General features: G+C 29.5%; 1 protein-coding gene across 1 annotated transcript in view; it reads right to left on the reverse strand.

The window, feature by feature from the left end:
* Positions 1 to 3,081: 3,081 nt before the first annotated feature.
* LOC118191558 (ELMO domain-containing protein 2) overlaps positions 3,082 to 19,628 on the reverse strand; it is a 32,897-nt gene continuing 16,350 nt past the window's right edge. The window contains exons 4-7 of the mRNA XM_035362355.2: positions 18,127 to 18,260; positions 17,960 to 18,028; positions 17,452 to 17,585; positions 3,082 to 10,969 (exon numbers count right to left, since the gene is read on the reverse strand). Coding sequence (XP_035218246.1) covers positions 10,809 to 10,969; positions 17,452 to 17,585; positions 17,960 to 18,028; positions 18,127 to 18,260 — 498 coding nt within the window. The 3' untranslated portion in view covers positions 3,082 to 10,808. The remainder of the gene's footprint in view (positions 10,970 to 17,451; positions 17,586 to 17,959; positions 18,029 to 18,126; positions 18,261 to 19,628) is intronic.

Raw genomic sequence — 19,628 nt, forward strand, 5'->3', positions numbered from 1 at the left:
ATAACTTCTCAGATACAGAATTCACAACCACATACATTTTTACTGTCTGGCAATCCTTGCTGAATTGTTAAAAATTGGGGGTCTTGCTTATGAGATAGAACCTCTTTGATTTATGACCGTTTATGAGACAAATTTTGCAAATTGCCAGGTTTTCATGTTCACCCATGATACTACTTGAATAAACTTCATGACAACAAACTTGCATTTAAGAATTATTTATCTTTCAAAGAGGTTAATAGTATAAATTCTCATAAGTTAATATAATATCGGTTATTTGTTAAAATTTTTTTGCCAAGCTACTATATATCACAATATGTTATAAATACAACTAATTACATTTATTTTTATTAACTGGCACTTTGGATCTAAGATGGAAAATCTGATATTCATTCCACCATAGCAATTTAAGTTTTTGGTTTGAGATTTATCATGAAAAAAATATTTTGAATAAGCATAATTATATTCCTAATGCAAATATCATATCCTAAAATTTAATAATACTTTTTTGTTAAGTTTAATAACAAATTTTGAAAAGCTGAAATGAACATCACACAAATTAGTACACAAAAATTAACATCGCACAAATTAGTACATTTAGAAAATATCTATGTGTAGTGAAATTTTATTTTATAAAATATTAATCTTTCCGTATGGAATCGCATATTTTTAATCTTCAAAATAAACAAAATGCTGTGATTTATTACAAAAGCATACAGAAATATTGCTCCAAATTTAAAAATATTTTAAACACCCAGTTCACGACAAAACTGGACTTTATGAGGAAACTAACAGTAGCTAAAGATTTTAAAACAAAATAACTTATCCTATCTTCACAATTTTACAAATCTGGCAAATTTTATAAACAATTTAACAAATTTTAAAACTTTTCCTGAGGTGAAGAGATCAGTAATTAATTTAAACTCAGGCAGTTAATTTTGAAAGCATATGCCTAACAATTCTTGTGTGTTATTGTTAGAAGTGTTAATTACGTAAATAAAATGTACATACGTATTTGTGAACATCTCTTGCCTCTGCATTAAATGGATTATAGGAACTTTCATTCAAAAGAAACTTCAGAATCATCGTTGCAAAAAGGTACGGCTTTTAAATAAAGAAGAAAAATATCAAAACAGTTATATGCAGTTCTGTACATTACATCCTTCAAGAAATATACAAATGGAATATTTTAGTATATTTTGAAAAAATTGTTTAACACTCTTTACTGAGATTAAATTGAAACTTAGAGTAAAACTATGTTGTTTTTTATATGAATAAATATCTATAAAATTTGCACCAGTATGGTATGAATCCATCACTCACACCCCAAGTAACAATATTACACATTAGGGTTTCTTTCAAATAATAATTTATTTAAAAATAACAAAACAGATAACTTGTATGCAAATTTTGTACAATTTAATGCACTAAATTATGAGGCTCAGGATTTTTTTTTTTTACTAAAATCTTTTTGAAAGGCAAGAAAGAAACAAGATTTAAAGTTTAAATATTTGTGTTTAAAATTTAAACTCTGTTTACAGGTATACTATAACAGGCATTAAAATATATATGTCAATCTTGACATTAAAATTTGCTAAATTCCACATAAACTGAAGTTAATTTTAAAGTTGAATGTATTTTGAGAGTAGAATTCTCTCCAAATGCATACAATATTCCCCTTCCCTATTAACACTAATTTAAGAATGAAATCTACCCAATTTGAAATCTTATTCTAAGGCTTCATTGTTATACTAAAATACTAACGTAATTTCTAAATGAGAACAAATAATCAAATTTCAATTAGCTTAAACTGTGTATCAAGATAAAAAATATTTAAGTACAAACGCAATATCTATGCATGAAAATATTTAAGTATACAATAAGTATCAATGCATTCATACTAGATCAATTTTTTTAAAGTAAGCTAATACATCTAAATTATTTTACCATAATGCTTTTCAGATTTTTGCACATATCAGATGCATAAAATATTTTTTACAAAAGTAGATTTTTGAACATGCAAAAATTAGAAATTAATTTTATTAAATAATAAATATGTCCAAAGAATTGTGTGTTTACCAAAAAAAAAAAAAAAAAAAAAAAAAAGTTAACACTAAAGTTAAAATATATTTAAATTAAACCACATACAAATAATTTTGGAATACTTGCTTATAAATTTCAGTGTTTTAGTTCAGTGTTCAATTTGAGGCACTGAAACAGACCAATTCAGTTTTACCCCACACTGAAAGTTTTGACATTAGTTGTAATAAACAATTAGTCGTTTGGAAGTATTAAAAATTTATTTAGGCCTTTGATGTTAACACAACTAAGTCATTTGCCTACTAAAACAAATTTATATGCAAGCCATCAATACATTATAATGTGCAAGTAGTCTTATGTTACATGGATTGTACCTATAAGCGATGAATGGCTAGGTATGATGAACATGCAATTAAATACTTCACCAGCCAAAATAGATCTGAGATAACGGATGGACAACCGGTGACACCACCAGCGGTGGTAGAACTTGCGATTTTGGTTGCACCAGATAACAGCAGCACCTTGCCGCCAGAATGGTACTATGGGCCCCAGGAAGGTGTTGCTAATCTGGATAGCTACTGTAAGTGGCCTATACATATTTACTCAGGGTAAATAATTTGTGGCCTCTGCACTTATCCCTAACCTAAGCTAGTCTTACATTATATTTTAGCTTTAAGGGAATTAAAAGTATTTTTTATAAATAAAGAACTGACAGAGAATTAACAAATTTTTACTTCTAAAAAAACTTACCAAAAGCAACATTTATCAGACTAGAATGAATAAGCCCAGTAAAACCAATGATGATGACAATTTACTACTTATCAGTTATTAATATAAAGGCATTCATATTATTTTTTATCAGTACGATAGAACTAAAATGCATAAACAGAAGCGTCACATATTAAGTATGTACAGCTAAATATAAATATGAAATGCAATTTTTACACATCTAGAAAGGACATATTAAATAAATTTTGTATTAATATTTGCCACTTTAAAAAATAAATTTTGGGCCAAAAAAATGCTAACTTAAGTATACAAAAGCACTGTGCACTCAAATATGATTTATTACTTTTTCATAACTGATGTTCAAATAAGTATAAAAAGGAATTCATATAAATATCATTGGTACATTTAAAAAACAATATCACAAATTTTCTAATACTGTACAAAAGCATAAATATGATGTAAAAAAGTGACTTTCTACATCTAATTAAAAATAATTATACATTCTTTTTACATTTAAAAAAATGTAACTTAAGTATGCACTCCTTGCACTCTTTCCGGTTACAGGTAAATTCAGTTGTGTAATACATAAACATGTCACCGAGATCATATTTTTCTTCTTTAACAAAAAAAAAGCATATAAAAGTCAAAAACATCACACAAATGTCTAAGCAAAGCACAATAATAAAACATTTATACTCAAAGTATCAAATAAATGTTATATGAGAGAGAATACTAATGAGAGACACTTAAATTAGTTTTTGTAAAAACAATATACTTCATTATAACAGACAATACAGAAGTGAGCATAACACAATATTTGAAAAATGAAAAAAAAATCTTGAAATTTATGAAACCTATCATGTTAGTGCTGTCTGTTTTAAAAGTAAAACTATTAGTTTAATTTAATTACTGTTGCTACTGCTTTTTATGCAAGAGGCATAATTTCTGGTCATTTAATAATGTAGGATCTAAAATACCCATCATAAAAGTAAAGTAAATCACAACAGCTGTGAAAAACTGACCACTTACTAAAAGAATCAATTCTGCTGTGTGAATTTTCATTCATGTAGTTATCCTTGGAACAGTACTTCATTCAATGCACAAAACATAGAAATGCTTCACGAGTAAAACAAACAGATATTTTATAGCTTAGTTTTTCTTTAGGTTGAAAGCAGCTAAAAAAGGAACAGAACATTACACTTGAATCACTTTATAAGATACCCATATCTTTCAATTAAAAAAATATTAATTCCAAAAATATCTCAATCTATTTGCTCCAAGCAATATTATATGTAATGTTTTAGTTTTCCCACTGCAGGCTCTCCAAATCAGATGTGATATGGAATTAAAAGAGTTCTGTTCCAGCATGTCAAAAAGTAGGTCCATTGTAGCCTACATGATATGCTGAAATGGAACATTTTATTTGAATATTTAAAAGCAAATAAATAGTGTTATTAACAGTTATTAAACCAATGATGGCTTATTAAACCAATGATGTCACAGAACATAATTGAATGGAATATTTTACGAGTGTTAACCTGACTGTTAGGAATATAAGTTACTATTTTATTCTACAGATGCGAAAGCCAATACATTTTTAAGAATTTAAAATGTGTGAAAGGGTTATTAATTTTTGTACAATCGTAAAAACAGTAAATATGCAGTAACTTTTGGAATTAAGTTTTTCTGCTTCATCAATTAATAGAAATAATTTAAAATTTATAATTTTTAGTAGTCATTTAGAATTTTACCTTATTTCTAATTTTTACGTTAAATATGCAAATCAGGACTTCCGCTTATAGATTAAAAAAACTGAAATTTAAGTGATATGCAAGAATGCAAATATTTCAATAAACAGCAGGATTTATCTAATTGGTGCATACTAGGCTTAACAACAAAAAGCACTGGGGCACACCAGATGTTCAGCACTCCAAGGTCATGCTACCTTACTACCAAAGGAGTTCACAAAAAGCTTTACTGTGAACACTCTACCATGTAGGGCTTTAACCCTCTGGCTGCTCATCTTGCGATTTCCACAGGCAACTAACTCAAATACAGCCAAATTTGCTCATCCTGCAAGCATGTGATTTTTCATTTACTGAGAAGCGCATCTCACCTTTGAACCGTTTAACCAGTGAAATAAATTATACACAGTATTAGATTTTTAATTTAGATTTTGACCAATAGATGTCATTACTCATCCATTAAATTGCAGCATTTGAAGGTACTTGGTATTTATTGCTCTAACTTCACTATGTTTGCTGCCTTTTTCTAATCAGAAATGGCTGCTAGAAAATGTTCAGCGATTGACAAAGTATGCATTCCTGATGATTTATCAGATTCTGAAAGTGATTTTAGTTTTGATAGTGACAGTGATATAGATTTTTTGGACTGCTCCTCAGACAGTGAAGCCTTGAACCCTGTTTCAAACTCTGTCATACTAAATTACATTTCTAAGGTATTTTTTTACCTCAGTGCATTACATTTTCTAAAGTTTTATACACTTTACTTTTTTATATTACATAATAAATAGAAATTATATGTAATTCAATTGAAATTTATTTAAAAAAATTTTGTGTAATAACATCTGAAACTAGTTTTTCTGACAGCTTAGTTTGTCATGATAAAAATCTATATAAAAAATCTTTTCTAGAAAGAAAAATGCATATTTCAGTTCTGTAATGTATAGATTAAAAAAAAAAACAAAACAATTTTTGAAGGGATTTCGGTCCACCAATTGAGCAGTCAGAGGGTTAACTCAGTCAAAGCCAACCAGAATCTGACTCTGATATACACCAATTTTCAAGGGAAATTGTATTTGCAGCTAAAATCCGAAATAATACAAGCACTGGTATTTTACTTTAATTTATAAATTTTTACTTGTCTTTTAAGGTTTTATTTACTGAAAATTACCATGGAGTAAAAATCCAACATGATTTCAAATAATTCAGTATGTTAACATGATACACATACATGATACACATAAATTATGTATACATTTTCAAATAATTTCATTAGTGAAGCAAAAAGTCTATATTTTTAAAGTTTATCAAAAATTAAGTTTCACCAAATCATTTCTCACAGACATTTTTGCAAGTAATTGAAAAGTTTAGCTTCCTTTTTGGGGAAACTGCTACATTTATATACATATATTTGGTAACAATTTAAATCTCAGTATAATCAGCAAGACATTTTGATGCAGACAGTGGCTTAAGATCTTTAAGGTTAAGATCTTTAAGATCTTCAGAGGAATTTTCTTTTTTTAAAGCTTCACATGTAATTTTGTGTAATGAGAATAAATAATATTTTATAGTCTCCTCAGCCAGGCTGGCAGGATTGGGGGGGATGTTTTATATTCTATCACAATATCAGCCATATAAGTAAATGAACTGTCAACAATGAATTCATAGAAGCAAGTTAAAATGGAGATAATAAGTTTTATAAATACTGGGTGTTTCTGTTTGCCATCTCCTCTAAAAAGTTTATAATATCAGTTTTCTCTGTTTCAGAACTCAGAATCAACAGAATGGACCCAATCAGTACAACTATTTACACATATCCTGATGTTGAATAGGATAGGACCATAGTCTAAGAGTTTTCAATTTATGTAATCTTTGAATGATATATGAGAGAAATGAGTGAACATTCCACAAATCCAGAAATTCCAGATTAAAAAAAAATTTTTTTTAAATCCTGAATTCTGGATATATCTAGACGTCAATCACTCCTGATTTGATCTTACTTATATATTTATTTTTTATTCTTCCTTTCCTAGCAACTTTCCACAGAACTTAAAGTTTAATCTTAGTTCATACTTCTTACACAGACAGTCCCAAACGGCAACAAATACTTCATTCCTATATTGATTGATCCCATAAGTAATGTGCTTTTATTTACATGTGCACTGACAAAATAAATTTCTAGTTCAAAACAGATCCACCTGAGCAGCTTCAATCATCCAATGACTTTTTTTGCATAGAAAAACTAACGAAAAGCTTCTGAGTAAATGAGTATTGCACAAATTGTTGAATAAGAATTAAAAAATAATAATCAACATACGTATTTCTCACACCTTCAGGTTAAAAAAAGACCAATTTTTTAGTCTAATAATCATAAGTGTTAAAAAATGTATCCTTTAGAAAATGCAAAAGACAGCAGTCAGTTAAACACAAGATACCATCAAAAAGGAATTTTCATCCAAACAATGCTTATATTTGGAGGGATACAAAAGAAATAAACTATCTCAGCTACTTTTTAAAAATCAAATAATCTTGAAAAAAGGGTACTGTGAACAACCGGCATGTTAAAGAAAACTTTCGAGGAAAAAAACAATCAACCAACATGTTAAAGAAGACATTTGAGGAAAAAAAACAGTCTACTCTTAATAGCAGAAAAGTCATATTCCCTAATCATTACATTGAATAACCTCATATGGCATGAGGCAAAAATCAAATGTATAATATGTATGTAATTATAAGCAAATTCAAAAAAGCCGAATACTTGCACCAAAGCTGCCAGGTAATAAATCAATAATTTATTATTAGAAAAGTTTTTTTATATATCATCTCCAAGGAAAACAAATTATTGTTTGTTTCCCTTGGCAAGTCAATTAATCTACAGTCAATAACAATTTATAGTACTTTAAATTTTACATTTCAGAATTTTCCAGTTTAAAACAATATTTCTATACAGCTTTTTAAAATATTTTTACTACAATAGAAATCTAAATTACTTAAAATACTGACACAAATTTATTCCAATAATTCATCGCATTAATTAAATTTATGTGTCTTGGAGATGATATGCAAAAGAAAATTTTCTAATAACAAATTATATATATATATATATATATATATGTGCATGTTATCGGCAAAGCATGAAATCTGGCATTTTATAGAATGCCCAAAACTGGCCAGCAATAATGTATGGAACGATTAAACATTTCAAATATTGCCTTTATGACAAAGTGGCAAAATATGAAATACATCACTATATTAAATACAATGCCAAGGAAGAGTACATAATAATTCGTGCAATATATTGGTAGTTATAATGAGTATGACAGAGAATAATTTCTACTAATTTGAAACTTCTGAAAGAATTTTAAAACAACTTATGCACGAAATCACAGTTCATTTTATATTCTAAGAACCTGCTTAGACCTGAAGATATTCCTGACCACAAAATTCCTCTCTGGTCAGTTGTAGTTACTCAATCTAATAGAAGTCAAGTGTATATGTAAAACAAAGTACCGAAACCTGAAATTTCTTTGCGTGGAAAAAATATGAAGCGAATTCAAAATGTGATTCAATCCTACCATGTTGCAATAAAAAGTTAATTTCTTACTTTTTATATATGAATTTTATTTTCTTTAATAAGAAATGCATAAATTTTGTTTGATACGTGCGCAAATGAAAGTTGACTTAAAGGAAGTGAAGAAAGTAAGTGCTGGATAGTGATGATAATATGTGTTACGAGTGTAAATAAAAGAGTGTGAAAAGTTTTTTTGAAGTGCCTGTTTTAAAGCAACAGATTATAGACTTACCTGCCTATGGAAGTAGAATACTTTTATGGAGGATTCTTAATTTATATATTTCATATGTAAACAAGTTTTTGTAGTCATTTCCTTTAACTGACGAGAGCATACTAAAGTGACCTAAAGTTGCTCTGTAGCTTTAATCATTAGGCCATTAGTGGATGAATATAAATAAATTTTCATAACATAACGTTACATAAAAGTCAAGAAAAATGTATATTAATGTTTTCAAGTTTGTTATTTATTATACAATATATAAAAAAATTTAGAACTAATTATTACAAAGAACAAATTTTTAGAAAGGGAACTGCAATTAAGTTCAACATACCTCCTCCTGATGATGGTATGTCGAAGTTCACTGGATTCCTTTTTTTTTCTTGTTCTTATATATATTTTGGTTTTTTCTTGTGATGTTTTAATTTTTACATTTTAAAATATTCTCATTCTACATTTATAGGATTTTATGAAGTTCATTTCAATTTCAATTTTTAGTCTTTGTGAAAAATTAGTTCTAAATTTCTTTATATATTTTTTACTGACCAATTTTCAGTGGCATAATGAATGAAAATTCTTGGAAGGAATTTAAAATTTTCCTTTTAAAAAAATTGTATATATATATCTATATATGTATGATAATATATATATTACCGGCAAAGTATGACATTCTATAGAATATCTAGGCATTTTATAGAATGCTAGGCTAATGCTGTTTAGGTGTAAAGTATGAAAAAAGGTCATGATAAGGCTATTTATTAACCCAAAGGGGCAATTTGTCCAGAAGGGCTATTAATTTCGTTTTGGCATTTTGCATTCATTCACTATAAACATCAAATCACTTTTTAAATTGTTGCCACCAAATATTAGAGCCCAGTATCATATTTAAAGAAATTAAATAATGAAGAATCTGCATAAATGCAAGTATGTTTTTAACACTATGGTAAAACGATGGTACCTAGAGCCATCCAATTTTGAATAACGTACGTCTCCACCCGAATATGGGCATCCGAAAGCCCAAATTTAGGATTTGTTTTATTATCTATTTCATATTTTGTAAAGCATTTATGAGTTTTTGAGTAAGAAACTCAGTGATTTCAATGTGAGCAATGGCAACACTGTATGGGGGGAAAAATTATCTCCAGCACACGAGACTTGTGTATCAGAAATTTTAAAGATATGCTCTTTTAAATATTTTGTGATACCGTCGTTGAATTGAATTTTATGGTTTAAGTGCAAAGAACATGATATTTAATAAATAAAGGTATCAGACAAAACGTTAAAAAAAGCCCCTTTGGATGTAATATAAAATCTGAAAGCTTTCAGTTTTTTCTCCCGTTATTTTTTAAAAGATGTTCATTCCTCAAAAACACAAATGTTATTTGAAAAAAATAATGAAATAATGCCATTAAAAAATTTGTATTCAAAATACATATGGAACATAAAAATAAAAGTCATACGAAATAGAATTTATGACTTTCTTATTATTATTCTGAGATTCATGAATAAAAAACAAGAAATTAACTATTATTGCAGCATGGTAGGCTTGAACTACATTTTGAATTCGCTTCATATTTTTTCCACACAAAGAAATTTCATCTTTTAGCACTTTGTTTTACATATACACTTGAATTCTATGAAATACGTTAACCAAAAACAGTTGGGGGACTCATTTATTGCAAATGCCATTAATATTGTTAAGGAAAGCTGTGGAGGGCATGATCCTGTGCTTATTATAAAGTAACAGATTATAATATGCTTTGTCACTAAGCAAGCCAATCTACTATGCTATATAAATTGGCAAAAACTTTTACACAGATAAGCCATTTTAAAATGATTGTTATCTCAGATACATCAATTTATACTATTGAAAAAATTCTAAATTATATATATTTCAAATTCACATTACGCAAGTGAAAGAAATGAAGTGATGATCCAAAACAAACTTTACACTCACACTATAAAGATGAAGCATAGAGATTACACGATGAAGTACAGAACTAATTAGCTATTTAATACAGAATTTAATGAAAAATTAATTTCAAATATATACAGTGCAGGAGGGCAGTAATTCAAAAATACACTTAATGACATTTACCTGAGCAACAAAGTCTAAAAACTTACACCTTTTCTGCAATTCTTAAAGAAACAGGTATGGAGTGCTTCAAATTAGCACAGCTGTCAATATGAAAATTACAAATTTTAATTAAAAAAACTTCACAATGTTAACATGATGCAAAATATCTTTCATTTTAGCACTTATGAAAATATTTTTATAAGTTTTTTTCCGTATTTTTTTATAATTCAAATAATTAGTTTTAAAATGCTGATGCACACACACACGCACACTAACACATACACACCAAAAAAGAAAAAGAAAATTGAAGCATCACAAATATAAATAAAACATGTTTGCAGTTCATAAAATTAGTTGCTTTTTTTTCTCTTATATAAATTGTCAAAATATAAAAAAAAAATTACAATTGCAATAATTTCTTAAAACTACATAGTATCACAAGGTTTCAACAATGAAACTTAATTTTAACTTGGTTTTAGGATTTTCAAGTCTTTTTAATATTTCAGATTCAAACTTAGCTCTAATTCTACTGAATTCCATTATATCTCTTGGTTTTTCAGAAAGCCAAAACTTGTCAAATTCATAAAAAAGGTAGCCTGGAAAATAAAGACAAACTTAGCAAGGAAAAAGCACTAGCACAGAAAAATTTAGCAAACTATTTAAAACAAAATACATCATTCAAGTTATAAATGTATACTCATTTGAATAAATAAACATGTAAGGAATTTCACAGTATTTATTATAATTTAAAAAATTAAATCTATGAATACAAAACATAATCACTACAAGATTATTATTCTACCATAACAACAACAGCCCAACCAGTTCACAGAATAAAAGATGGCAATAAGTATTATATATAAAGGGATTATTACCACATGCATGCTCTTAAGTGATCAGCATGTCTACCTGGCATTGAATTACATGCATATTATATTCTGCACTCATCAAAAATAGCCAAAAATTTTAATGTTATGATCACTCCCAAGTTAAATTTAGTTTTAAGACAAGCTGACTTCCATTGCAGAATATAATTTGGAAGTTGAAGAAAAGATTTTAAGGTGCAGCACTTTCACAGACACAGTTTGAGATTTGCATGTCAGGGTATCAAAACATGCAAATTAAATGCACTTTATTGCATATTTTTTGGGAGTGCCATCTTTTCCCTCTTTCTTTGGTATCCAGCACCTTTTACCTCCTCGTCCTTGCTTATGAATAATGTTATGGTTCCAGAGGTAATACAGAAAAAACTCATGAACAGGAAACTGCCTTATGCCTTAATTTTGGTACTGAAAAGCATAAAATCATCTAATGAATTCAGTAAAAAATTTTCATTACTTCAAGGCTATGAAGTAAATACTCCTACATTTAAAGTACTTCTCAAGAAGTACACACACACACACACACACACACACAAAAAAAAAAAAAAAAAGAAGGAAAGAAAGAGAGAAAATGTGACAGTTCTATATCTCCTGTTCTACTGAGCCAATTGATAAAATTCAACTTGTGTCTTTCATGTCCCAAAAGCGTGACTTAGGATATGTTTCAGATTTATACATAACATTGTTTTAATACAAGTATTCTAAAAAAAAAATTGGACTTTTTCCGAAATGACATGCCAATATTTTTCCATATTTCGATTCTACGACTCAAATTATGCCAGACGCAGCTCTCAAAATTTTAGCTCCTCAATATTAACTGAATTTGATATGTATTCATTAATATCTCTTTTTTTCTCAAATGTACTTGATCCCTTCTTCCAGAATTCGAAATTCAGGCTGAATCCAAATATAATTCGCACATTTTTTATTACTTATTTTAAATTTTTGTATTTTAAAATATTTTTTATAAATGTTTCTAAAAATTTTTTGTACTATAATTTATAACATTATTTTTAAGTAGATGTATTTCTAAGCATACCTACAAAAAATTTGAGTTTTTTATTCAATATTTCCCAAGTATATGTGAATTTACATTTTGGCATGTTCTGAAATTTGGCGTAGTTGATATAAACGATAATAACAAAAATGTGGTTTATGCACTTTGTTAAAATTATCTGAAAGAATGAACGATGGACCTTTTTTCTTCTTGTGCATCAATGTAAAATAAGGAAAGTAAATAGGCTACTATAAATTAAGAACTCCGCCAAGTGAATTATTCTTCGTGCAAACTGAAAAAAATCTGCCAAGATAAATTTTTAAATTTCTCTCCAAAAATTACAAAATTTAATATCTAAACATAATTTGAGTCATAGAATCGAAATATAGAAAAAAAAATTACGATTTTGTGTCAAAATACTTATGTTAGAACAATGCTATATATAAGTCTAATATATATCTTAAGATGCACTTTCGAAACATGAAAAACACAGTTTGAATTTCGTCATTTGGCCCAGTAGAACAGGAGATACAGAACTGTCCCCTCTTTTTTTTTGTGAGTGTGTACATGGAAAGTTCAGCACTGTCAGAGAGCACATGGAAAAAATTACATAAAGCCATTCACAGATGTTTTTAAGGAAATAAAAGAGATGATCTTTGAAGTCATGGCTGGAATGCATGCTTGTAATGAAAGGTGTTACATGATTTCTAACACTTCAAGCTCAAATATCACAAACTTAATCATGTTGCATATATACATGGTCTACAATGAATTTGTTAAGAAAATCAGAAAGGCATACAACAAGGTAAATAACTTCAATGTTATTACAAAGAAAATTCCTTTAAAAGCCCATAATCATAATGTTTTTAACTTAAAAGTCACTTCACTTTACTTATTTCAAACCCCATTACAAGCAAGTATTCTCTATTACAAGAAAGTAAGGAACTTGGATCAAATGTGCAGTTTTCTTCCATGAAACAAAACAAAATATATATTGTATTTATTATACTATTAAATGGTTATAAGTATTTGCCTGATGTGATTCAGAATTTGGAAGGAAGAAGTATGAAAAGGAGGATCAGTGCAAGAATTTGACAACTGTGAGGAACAACTTTGATGAATCTGCCAAAACCAAATACAAACATGAATTAAACTGGTGCACAATCTAAATATGGAAGCCTTTGGAACGTTGATTATATTCTCTTTTTAAATCCCTACTATTAATTATCTCACACACTTCCTGTATCTTTTTCAAATTTTCAATCGTTAATAAAATATTTTTTATTCATCCACTCAAGTTCAAATGCTTTTTTTTTTTTAAACTTGTAGTGGATGACACTTGATGTTAATACAGTTTTTTCACATATTAAAATCAATTCCTACTGATTTATTTCTGTTTTTCTGAACTAAAGATATGCTGTTTTTCAAGTATATTATAAGACTTCAAAATAACGACCGTTAATTAGGAATTCTCACGTGCTGTAAAAATTAATTTTATAACAACTTATAAATAATAGTACATGACTGTAATCAATGGAGTTGTAATATTTAACAAAAATAAGTGGCAACAGTAAGACAGAGCTCTAAAGATTTTTAAATTGTATGGAATTAAAGAACTGTAGTTTTATAGAGTTGCATGAAGCGGATGTAATGTCCCATTATGTAGTGCAAATTGACTAAAGTGATGTTAAGATCAATTATTGATGTGAAGAAGGGTTTGGTTAATGATACGATTGAATTCATCACCAAAAATTCAATGGCCTAATTTCTGCCACACACAAATGTATCAAAAAGACATTCCATCAGTCAATGTGAACTTTGGCAATAATGATGTCCACAAAATCAAGCTAATATCAGTGCAATACCCCTCCAAACGCAGCTATGGTACTGATGAACAAGGAATGTTACCATTAATACTATCATGGGCAACAACAGTACATAAGGTGCAAGGTAGCACGCTAGATTATGCAGTAATATATCTAGGACGAAAACTCTTTGCAGCAGGTCAAGCATATGTCGCCTTGAGTCGTGCAAAATCATTAGATGGAATATTAATTGAAGAACTTGACTGCTCGAAACTCACTGGAAAGGTTCCTTGCAATAATGAAGCATTACAAGAGATGGATAGAATGAGAAATTATATACCACCATCAGCTTCATAAATTAGAAATGGAAAAATGTTATCATAAAGCAAGTAAAATAAAATTTTTCTTTGTTGACCTAAATAGGAATTGATTTTAATTTTTTTAATATTGCTTTTTTGTGTTATTATAAGATATGGTGTGTTGGTTTCTGTTGGTGCTGAGCAAAGTTTGCTGAAAAGCATGGGAGTAAACTCAGTGCAAACTAAGTGAAGGAGCTCACTGCACTATCAACTTACATTTCAAAACACAGAAGTGCTGAGCATTATCAACAGATAGGAAACAAAATAATAAAAACACCTGCAAAAAATACATTGCATTTCCCATTTCCAGTGCAACCATATCACCTATTCCTTATGGAGTAAGAAAACCTCTTCTAGAAATATACTAAAATCAGTCATTTATGAGTATATATACATCTAACTTATTTTGATTATAAAAAACATGATCACCATACTCAATAACATATTCAAATATAAACATACAAATTCCATACAGTTCTTATTCTGTTACCAAATGCAAAATAGGAATAATGAAAAACTATTATTTAATTTAACATGGACAATAACAATATCAGTTTATAACATACTCCCAACTTAAGTCTTGCTAATTTAATTTGAAAGACTAAATTACAAATACCAAAATTGAGTATACTAACACAATAAACTTACAGTACTTGTAAGAAATTAATTAAATATTCAGTTAATTACAAATCTATCCTTTCAGCTTTCTTTACTTATCAATGAGCACCTCGTGTACAAACTTGTTCCGAAAATGGATGAACATTATCATCTTCTGCATTCAAAATCCGAAGTCTGACATCAAACTGTAATATTACTGGATGCACCATCAGTCTCAATTTTATCTGGAAGATAGAGAGATATATCCGAAGATGTCACCTCCAAAGGGTATATACATGTTGCAAGGGTCAAACAATCTCGCTGTTTGCTAACTTGAGCAAAGCCACTTGCACTATACAGTTAGATCCTACAGGAACAACGCCTTCTACTTGAAAATGTGTCTTTGTTTAATATTCAGACTCTTAACAAGGTAAGAAAGATATTCTCCTTGGAATCTCCTCCGAAAACTATCTCTATCATTCTGCATGTGGCGTATTTGCTTTCTTAAATGGTTTTAATCGATAATGCTAAAATCAGTGGTACTGTTATCACGAAGAAAATGATAATGAGCTGGTGATAATGGAACAGGTTCATTCAGGTCCTCAGATAAATATGCTAGACATCTCTTACTAATGATATGTTCACAGCTACACAAAACTATGCACATTTCCCCATAACATAAACCAACTCTTCCGAGATTTCATTTTAAAACCTCCTTAACAATACGCACCAAGCATTCTCCAGCATTCTCCCCATCCACCTACTCTGTTGACACAGAAGTTATCAGTTCAAGATATACTGCTCGATATACCCCTCTAGTTATAAATTTTTGAATTATCCAAAATTAAAAATTCTCATTACTATTATTTTCAACACTTCTCTCTTTAAATTATTTTCCACATGCAGTTGCATGCTTTCTTAAACATCACAATATGACTTTGTATAATAATATGCTTAAAGTTTGGCAATGCTATTTTTATTTCCTATTTTGTAAAACTTACAAATTTTTTTATTAATTATTTATTACATTATTAATTATTTAAGTCTACGATTTGAAAGCGAGCAGTGGGAACACTTTTCAAAATAAAGATGATTTTCATCTCCAGAGTGCAAGACTGTTGCCACTCGGAAAAATGAGTGTTTTTCCGAGTTTTTCAGCCGCACACAAATTTTAATAGTATAGATTCTTTAGTTCAGCTCCCTCTTAAATTTTTCTTCATCCCCACTGAAGAAAAGAAAAAAAAAGGAAAAAGATATTTACTAAATATACTAGAAAATGTGCATGTGTACAGTCAAAAGTCGTTAATTCGGACACCCATAACCAGGACCTCAAAGCTACAAACTTTCTGCGCATGCGTCGCGTTGACCCTTACGGCATAAGACCTTTACGGTTGCGAATATGCGTGTGTGCAAAATAAGTTTACAAATGTGCGTTTAATGTATAACGGATGTATATTTGTTTAATAAAGTTAAGCTAAAATTATCTAATTCAGTTAATGTTGCAGATTGCGTTGTTCCTTAATCTTTGAATTGGATTCGGCTTATTATTTTTTGCAAACTGTTAGAGCAATTTTATAAAAGTAAGCTTGAACTTTCAATTATGTTAAATAGAATTTCTGATATATATTTACTAATATGTAAAGGATCCACAAAGCGAAAGTATGTTTCGAAGTCCATTAAACAAAAAGTGGAATTGCTGCAAAAAATGGATAAAGGCATATCCCTTTGTTTACCTAAACTTTAATGTTTGTTTATCTAAACTTTGTTTATCTTTAACGCTGCAGCGCTCAATGAATTGGAAGTTGATCTGTCAGCACTATCCTTATTTTCAGGGCAGATGTTTTATTTTATTTGGCTTATAATTCCTTACTAAATGTAGTATTTCATCTCGATGTACTCCGTCTTTGATATGATTTAAATCAAATTCCTCGTCATTATAATTCGCTTCTGATAGCGAAGAAAGTGACAGAGGTCATTGAAAACGAAAAAATTTCGATTGACAAATTAGTCGGCATTCTTGACACAGCAATTATAGGACTTGAACAGCGGAACTTTGTAACTGAACAAGAAATTATGTCTGTTTATAGAATTAAAGAGAATGTATTATCACATAAAAAACGAAGCAACTTAAACAACTTACATTGAAAAAATGTTTAATAAAATAAACAAATAAATATTAAGCTTTTTTTTTTTTTTTTTTTTTTTTTTTTTTGTAAATTTTGATACCTTTTAGATAATAATTGTTCTTTATTTCATAAATTACGGTTTCATATTTTTAATTTTAAAATTTCTGCATGCTATCTTACCAGATTTAAACTGATGACCTATAATCCGGAATCACCGAAGTCCCGACGAGTCCGGATTAACGACTTTTGACTGTATTACTTTCTTTAACTTAAATGAAAATTAAGTAAAGGTTTGTACATATTATATACTTACAATACACATAATGGAAATGCTTGATATGTGGTCTTCCTCTTACGGCATTATACAAATGTACCTTAAGACTTAGATCTTTCAGCATATGATAGGCCATGCTAGTCAAGTTTATACCTACAATGGCAAATGAGTACCTGAAAATGCAAGGAAAGAAAGAACTTTTATCATAAACACTTTTACTTTATTCTAAAAAATAAAATAGCTATTACAATCATCTTCCACGCAGCAAACCAGATATATGCATACAGACATGCATTCACTGATCGCATCCTTAGAAACCTATTTTAAATTTAAGAATAAAAATTTAACATGACTAATATTATGAATGACCTCATATTCTGCATATCTAGACAAGCTAGTATACAGAAAATCTCCTATTCTATATATTCATAAGGCCAGTTATCTCATCACATAAATTCTTATACATGAAGAGTTTTAATACTATTTTAAAATCTACAACAGTTCATGACATATATGAATATAAAAATATAAATTATCCTCAACTTACCCATAACTTGGATGATTTGAATGCAGTAAAACATGTCTTGCAGCATCACCATATTCAGAAGCAAAGAATCTAAACATATCATTTTGTATATAAATACCACTTTAAAAAATAACATTTAAAAATAGCTAATTTTATACAAAAATATATGGAAAATGTTTTTAATTTACAATAAATTTTCCAATCCTAAAATCCCCATGCCTCGAAAATCAGTTTTGGGATCATCACCCTGAAAACCAATCTCTGTCCACTGCTTAGAAATTCGATTTTGTAGTTCTTCGTCTGGCTTTAAAAGTTTCCATAACTACAGAAAAGAGAAAATTTTAATAGCAACACTGCACTGTTAATCTACCTGAAATCACCATGTTATTTTATTTCTATAACATGTTATAAGAACAACAATACATTTTATGTAATTATTTAAATGCAAAAGAAGTAAAATATTGGGCAGTCAGTATTACACTATACCATTTCCAACAATTATAGAAATAAATTTTCTCACTTTCAAAACATAACACAAAACCCCAAGAATATCAATTTATGGCAAATATACAAGGTCTGGCTATTAATTTCCAGGACTGACATAATTGTAGGAGAACGAAAAGTCGGAAGATGGCGCTAATGATTGCATATTGAAGAGCGTTTTCTTGCGCATATGCAGTGCAATCGGCGCCATTCTGAAGTAAGTCGTTCTCGTGGAAAGCCGCATTAAAACATATCTCTTAAATTCCTATTGTCGAAGTGAAAATAGAGCAAAGAATTAACATTAAATTTTGCTTCAAATTCGGCAAGACAGCTGCGGAAACTACGAAATGTTAAAACAAGTTTACGGCAAGGAAGCATTATCCCGTTCAAGAACTTTTGAATGGTTTAAACGCTTTCAGGACGGGCGCAAAAGCATCGAAGGTGATCCACACACAGGTTGGCCGCACGCTGGAAGCAATTGAAAAAGGTCGCGATAAGGTGAAATGTGATCGTCAATTGACTATTCGAGTACTCGATAATGAATTGAACATGGACAAAGAGATGGTTTGGTGAATTTTGACGCAAGACCTAGGCAAGCGCAATATTTGTTCCAGATTAGTTCCTCGCCATTTAAGGGACGAACAAAAGCAATTGAGACTGGACACATGTGGCGAACTTATCGACAATGCTGGCGCTGCATCGACAAACTGCATTCCTGGATAGGATAGTCACGGGAGACGAGTCTTAGTGTTATCAATATGACCCTGAAACCAAGCGTCAAAGCTCCGAACGGTGGTCTCTAAGTTCACCAAGGCAGAAAAAATTTCGATTTGAAAAGTCCAAAATCAAGGTCATGTTAATCGCTTTCTTCGATTGCGATGGACTCATTCATCGTGAATTTCTTCCTCCTAACATGACTATCAATGGACAGTTCTACACAGAAGTTCTTGACCGACTTCGAAAACGAATTCGTAGAGTGAGGCCTCATTTTCAACAAAATGGGAGTTGGCTGCTGCTACATGATAATGCCCGCCCACACATTGCATTGCCTATGAGGCGATTCTTAGCCCAGCATGGTGTCGTTGAAATGCAGCATCCACCATACTCTCCAGACCTAGCACCCACATACTTTTTCCTGTTTCCTAAGCTGAAAAATTCGCTGAAGGGAACAAGATTTCAGGATGTCAAAGCCATCAAGAAAAATCTA

Source organism: Stegodyphus dumicola, chromosome 2 (assembly GCF_044657685.1).
Source record: "Stegodyphus dumicola isolate Sdum_Otavi_A_Nest chromosome 2, ASM4465768v1".
NCBI lineage: Eukaryota > Metazoa > Arthropoda > Arachnida > Araneae > Eresidae > Stegodyphus > Stegodyphus dumicola.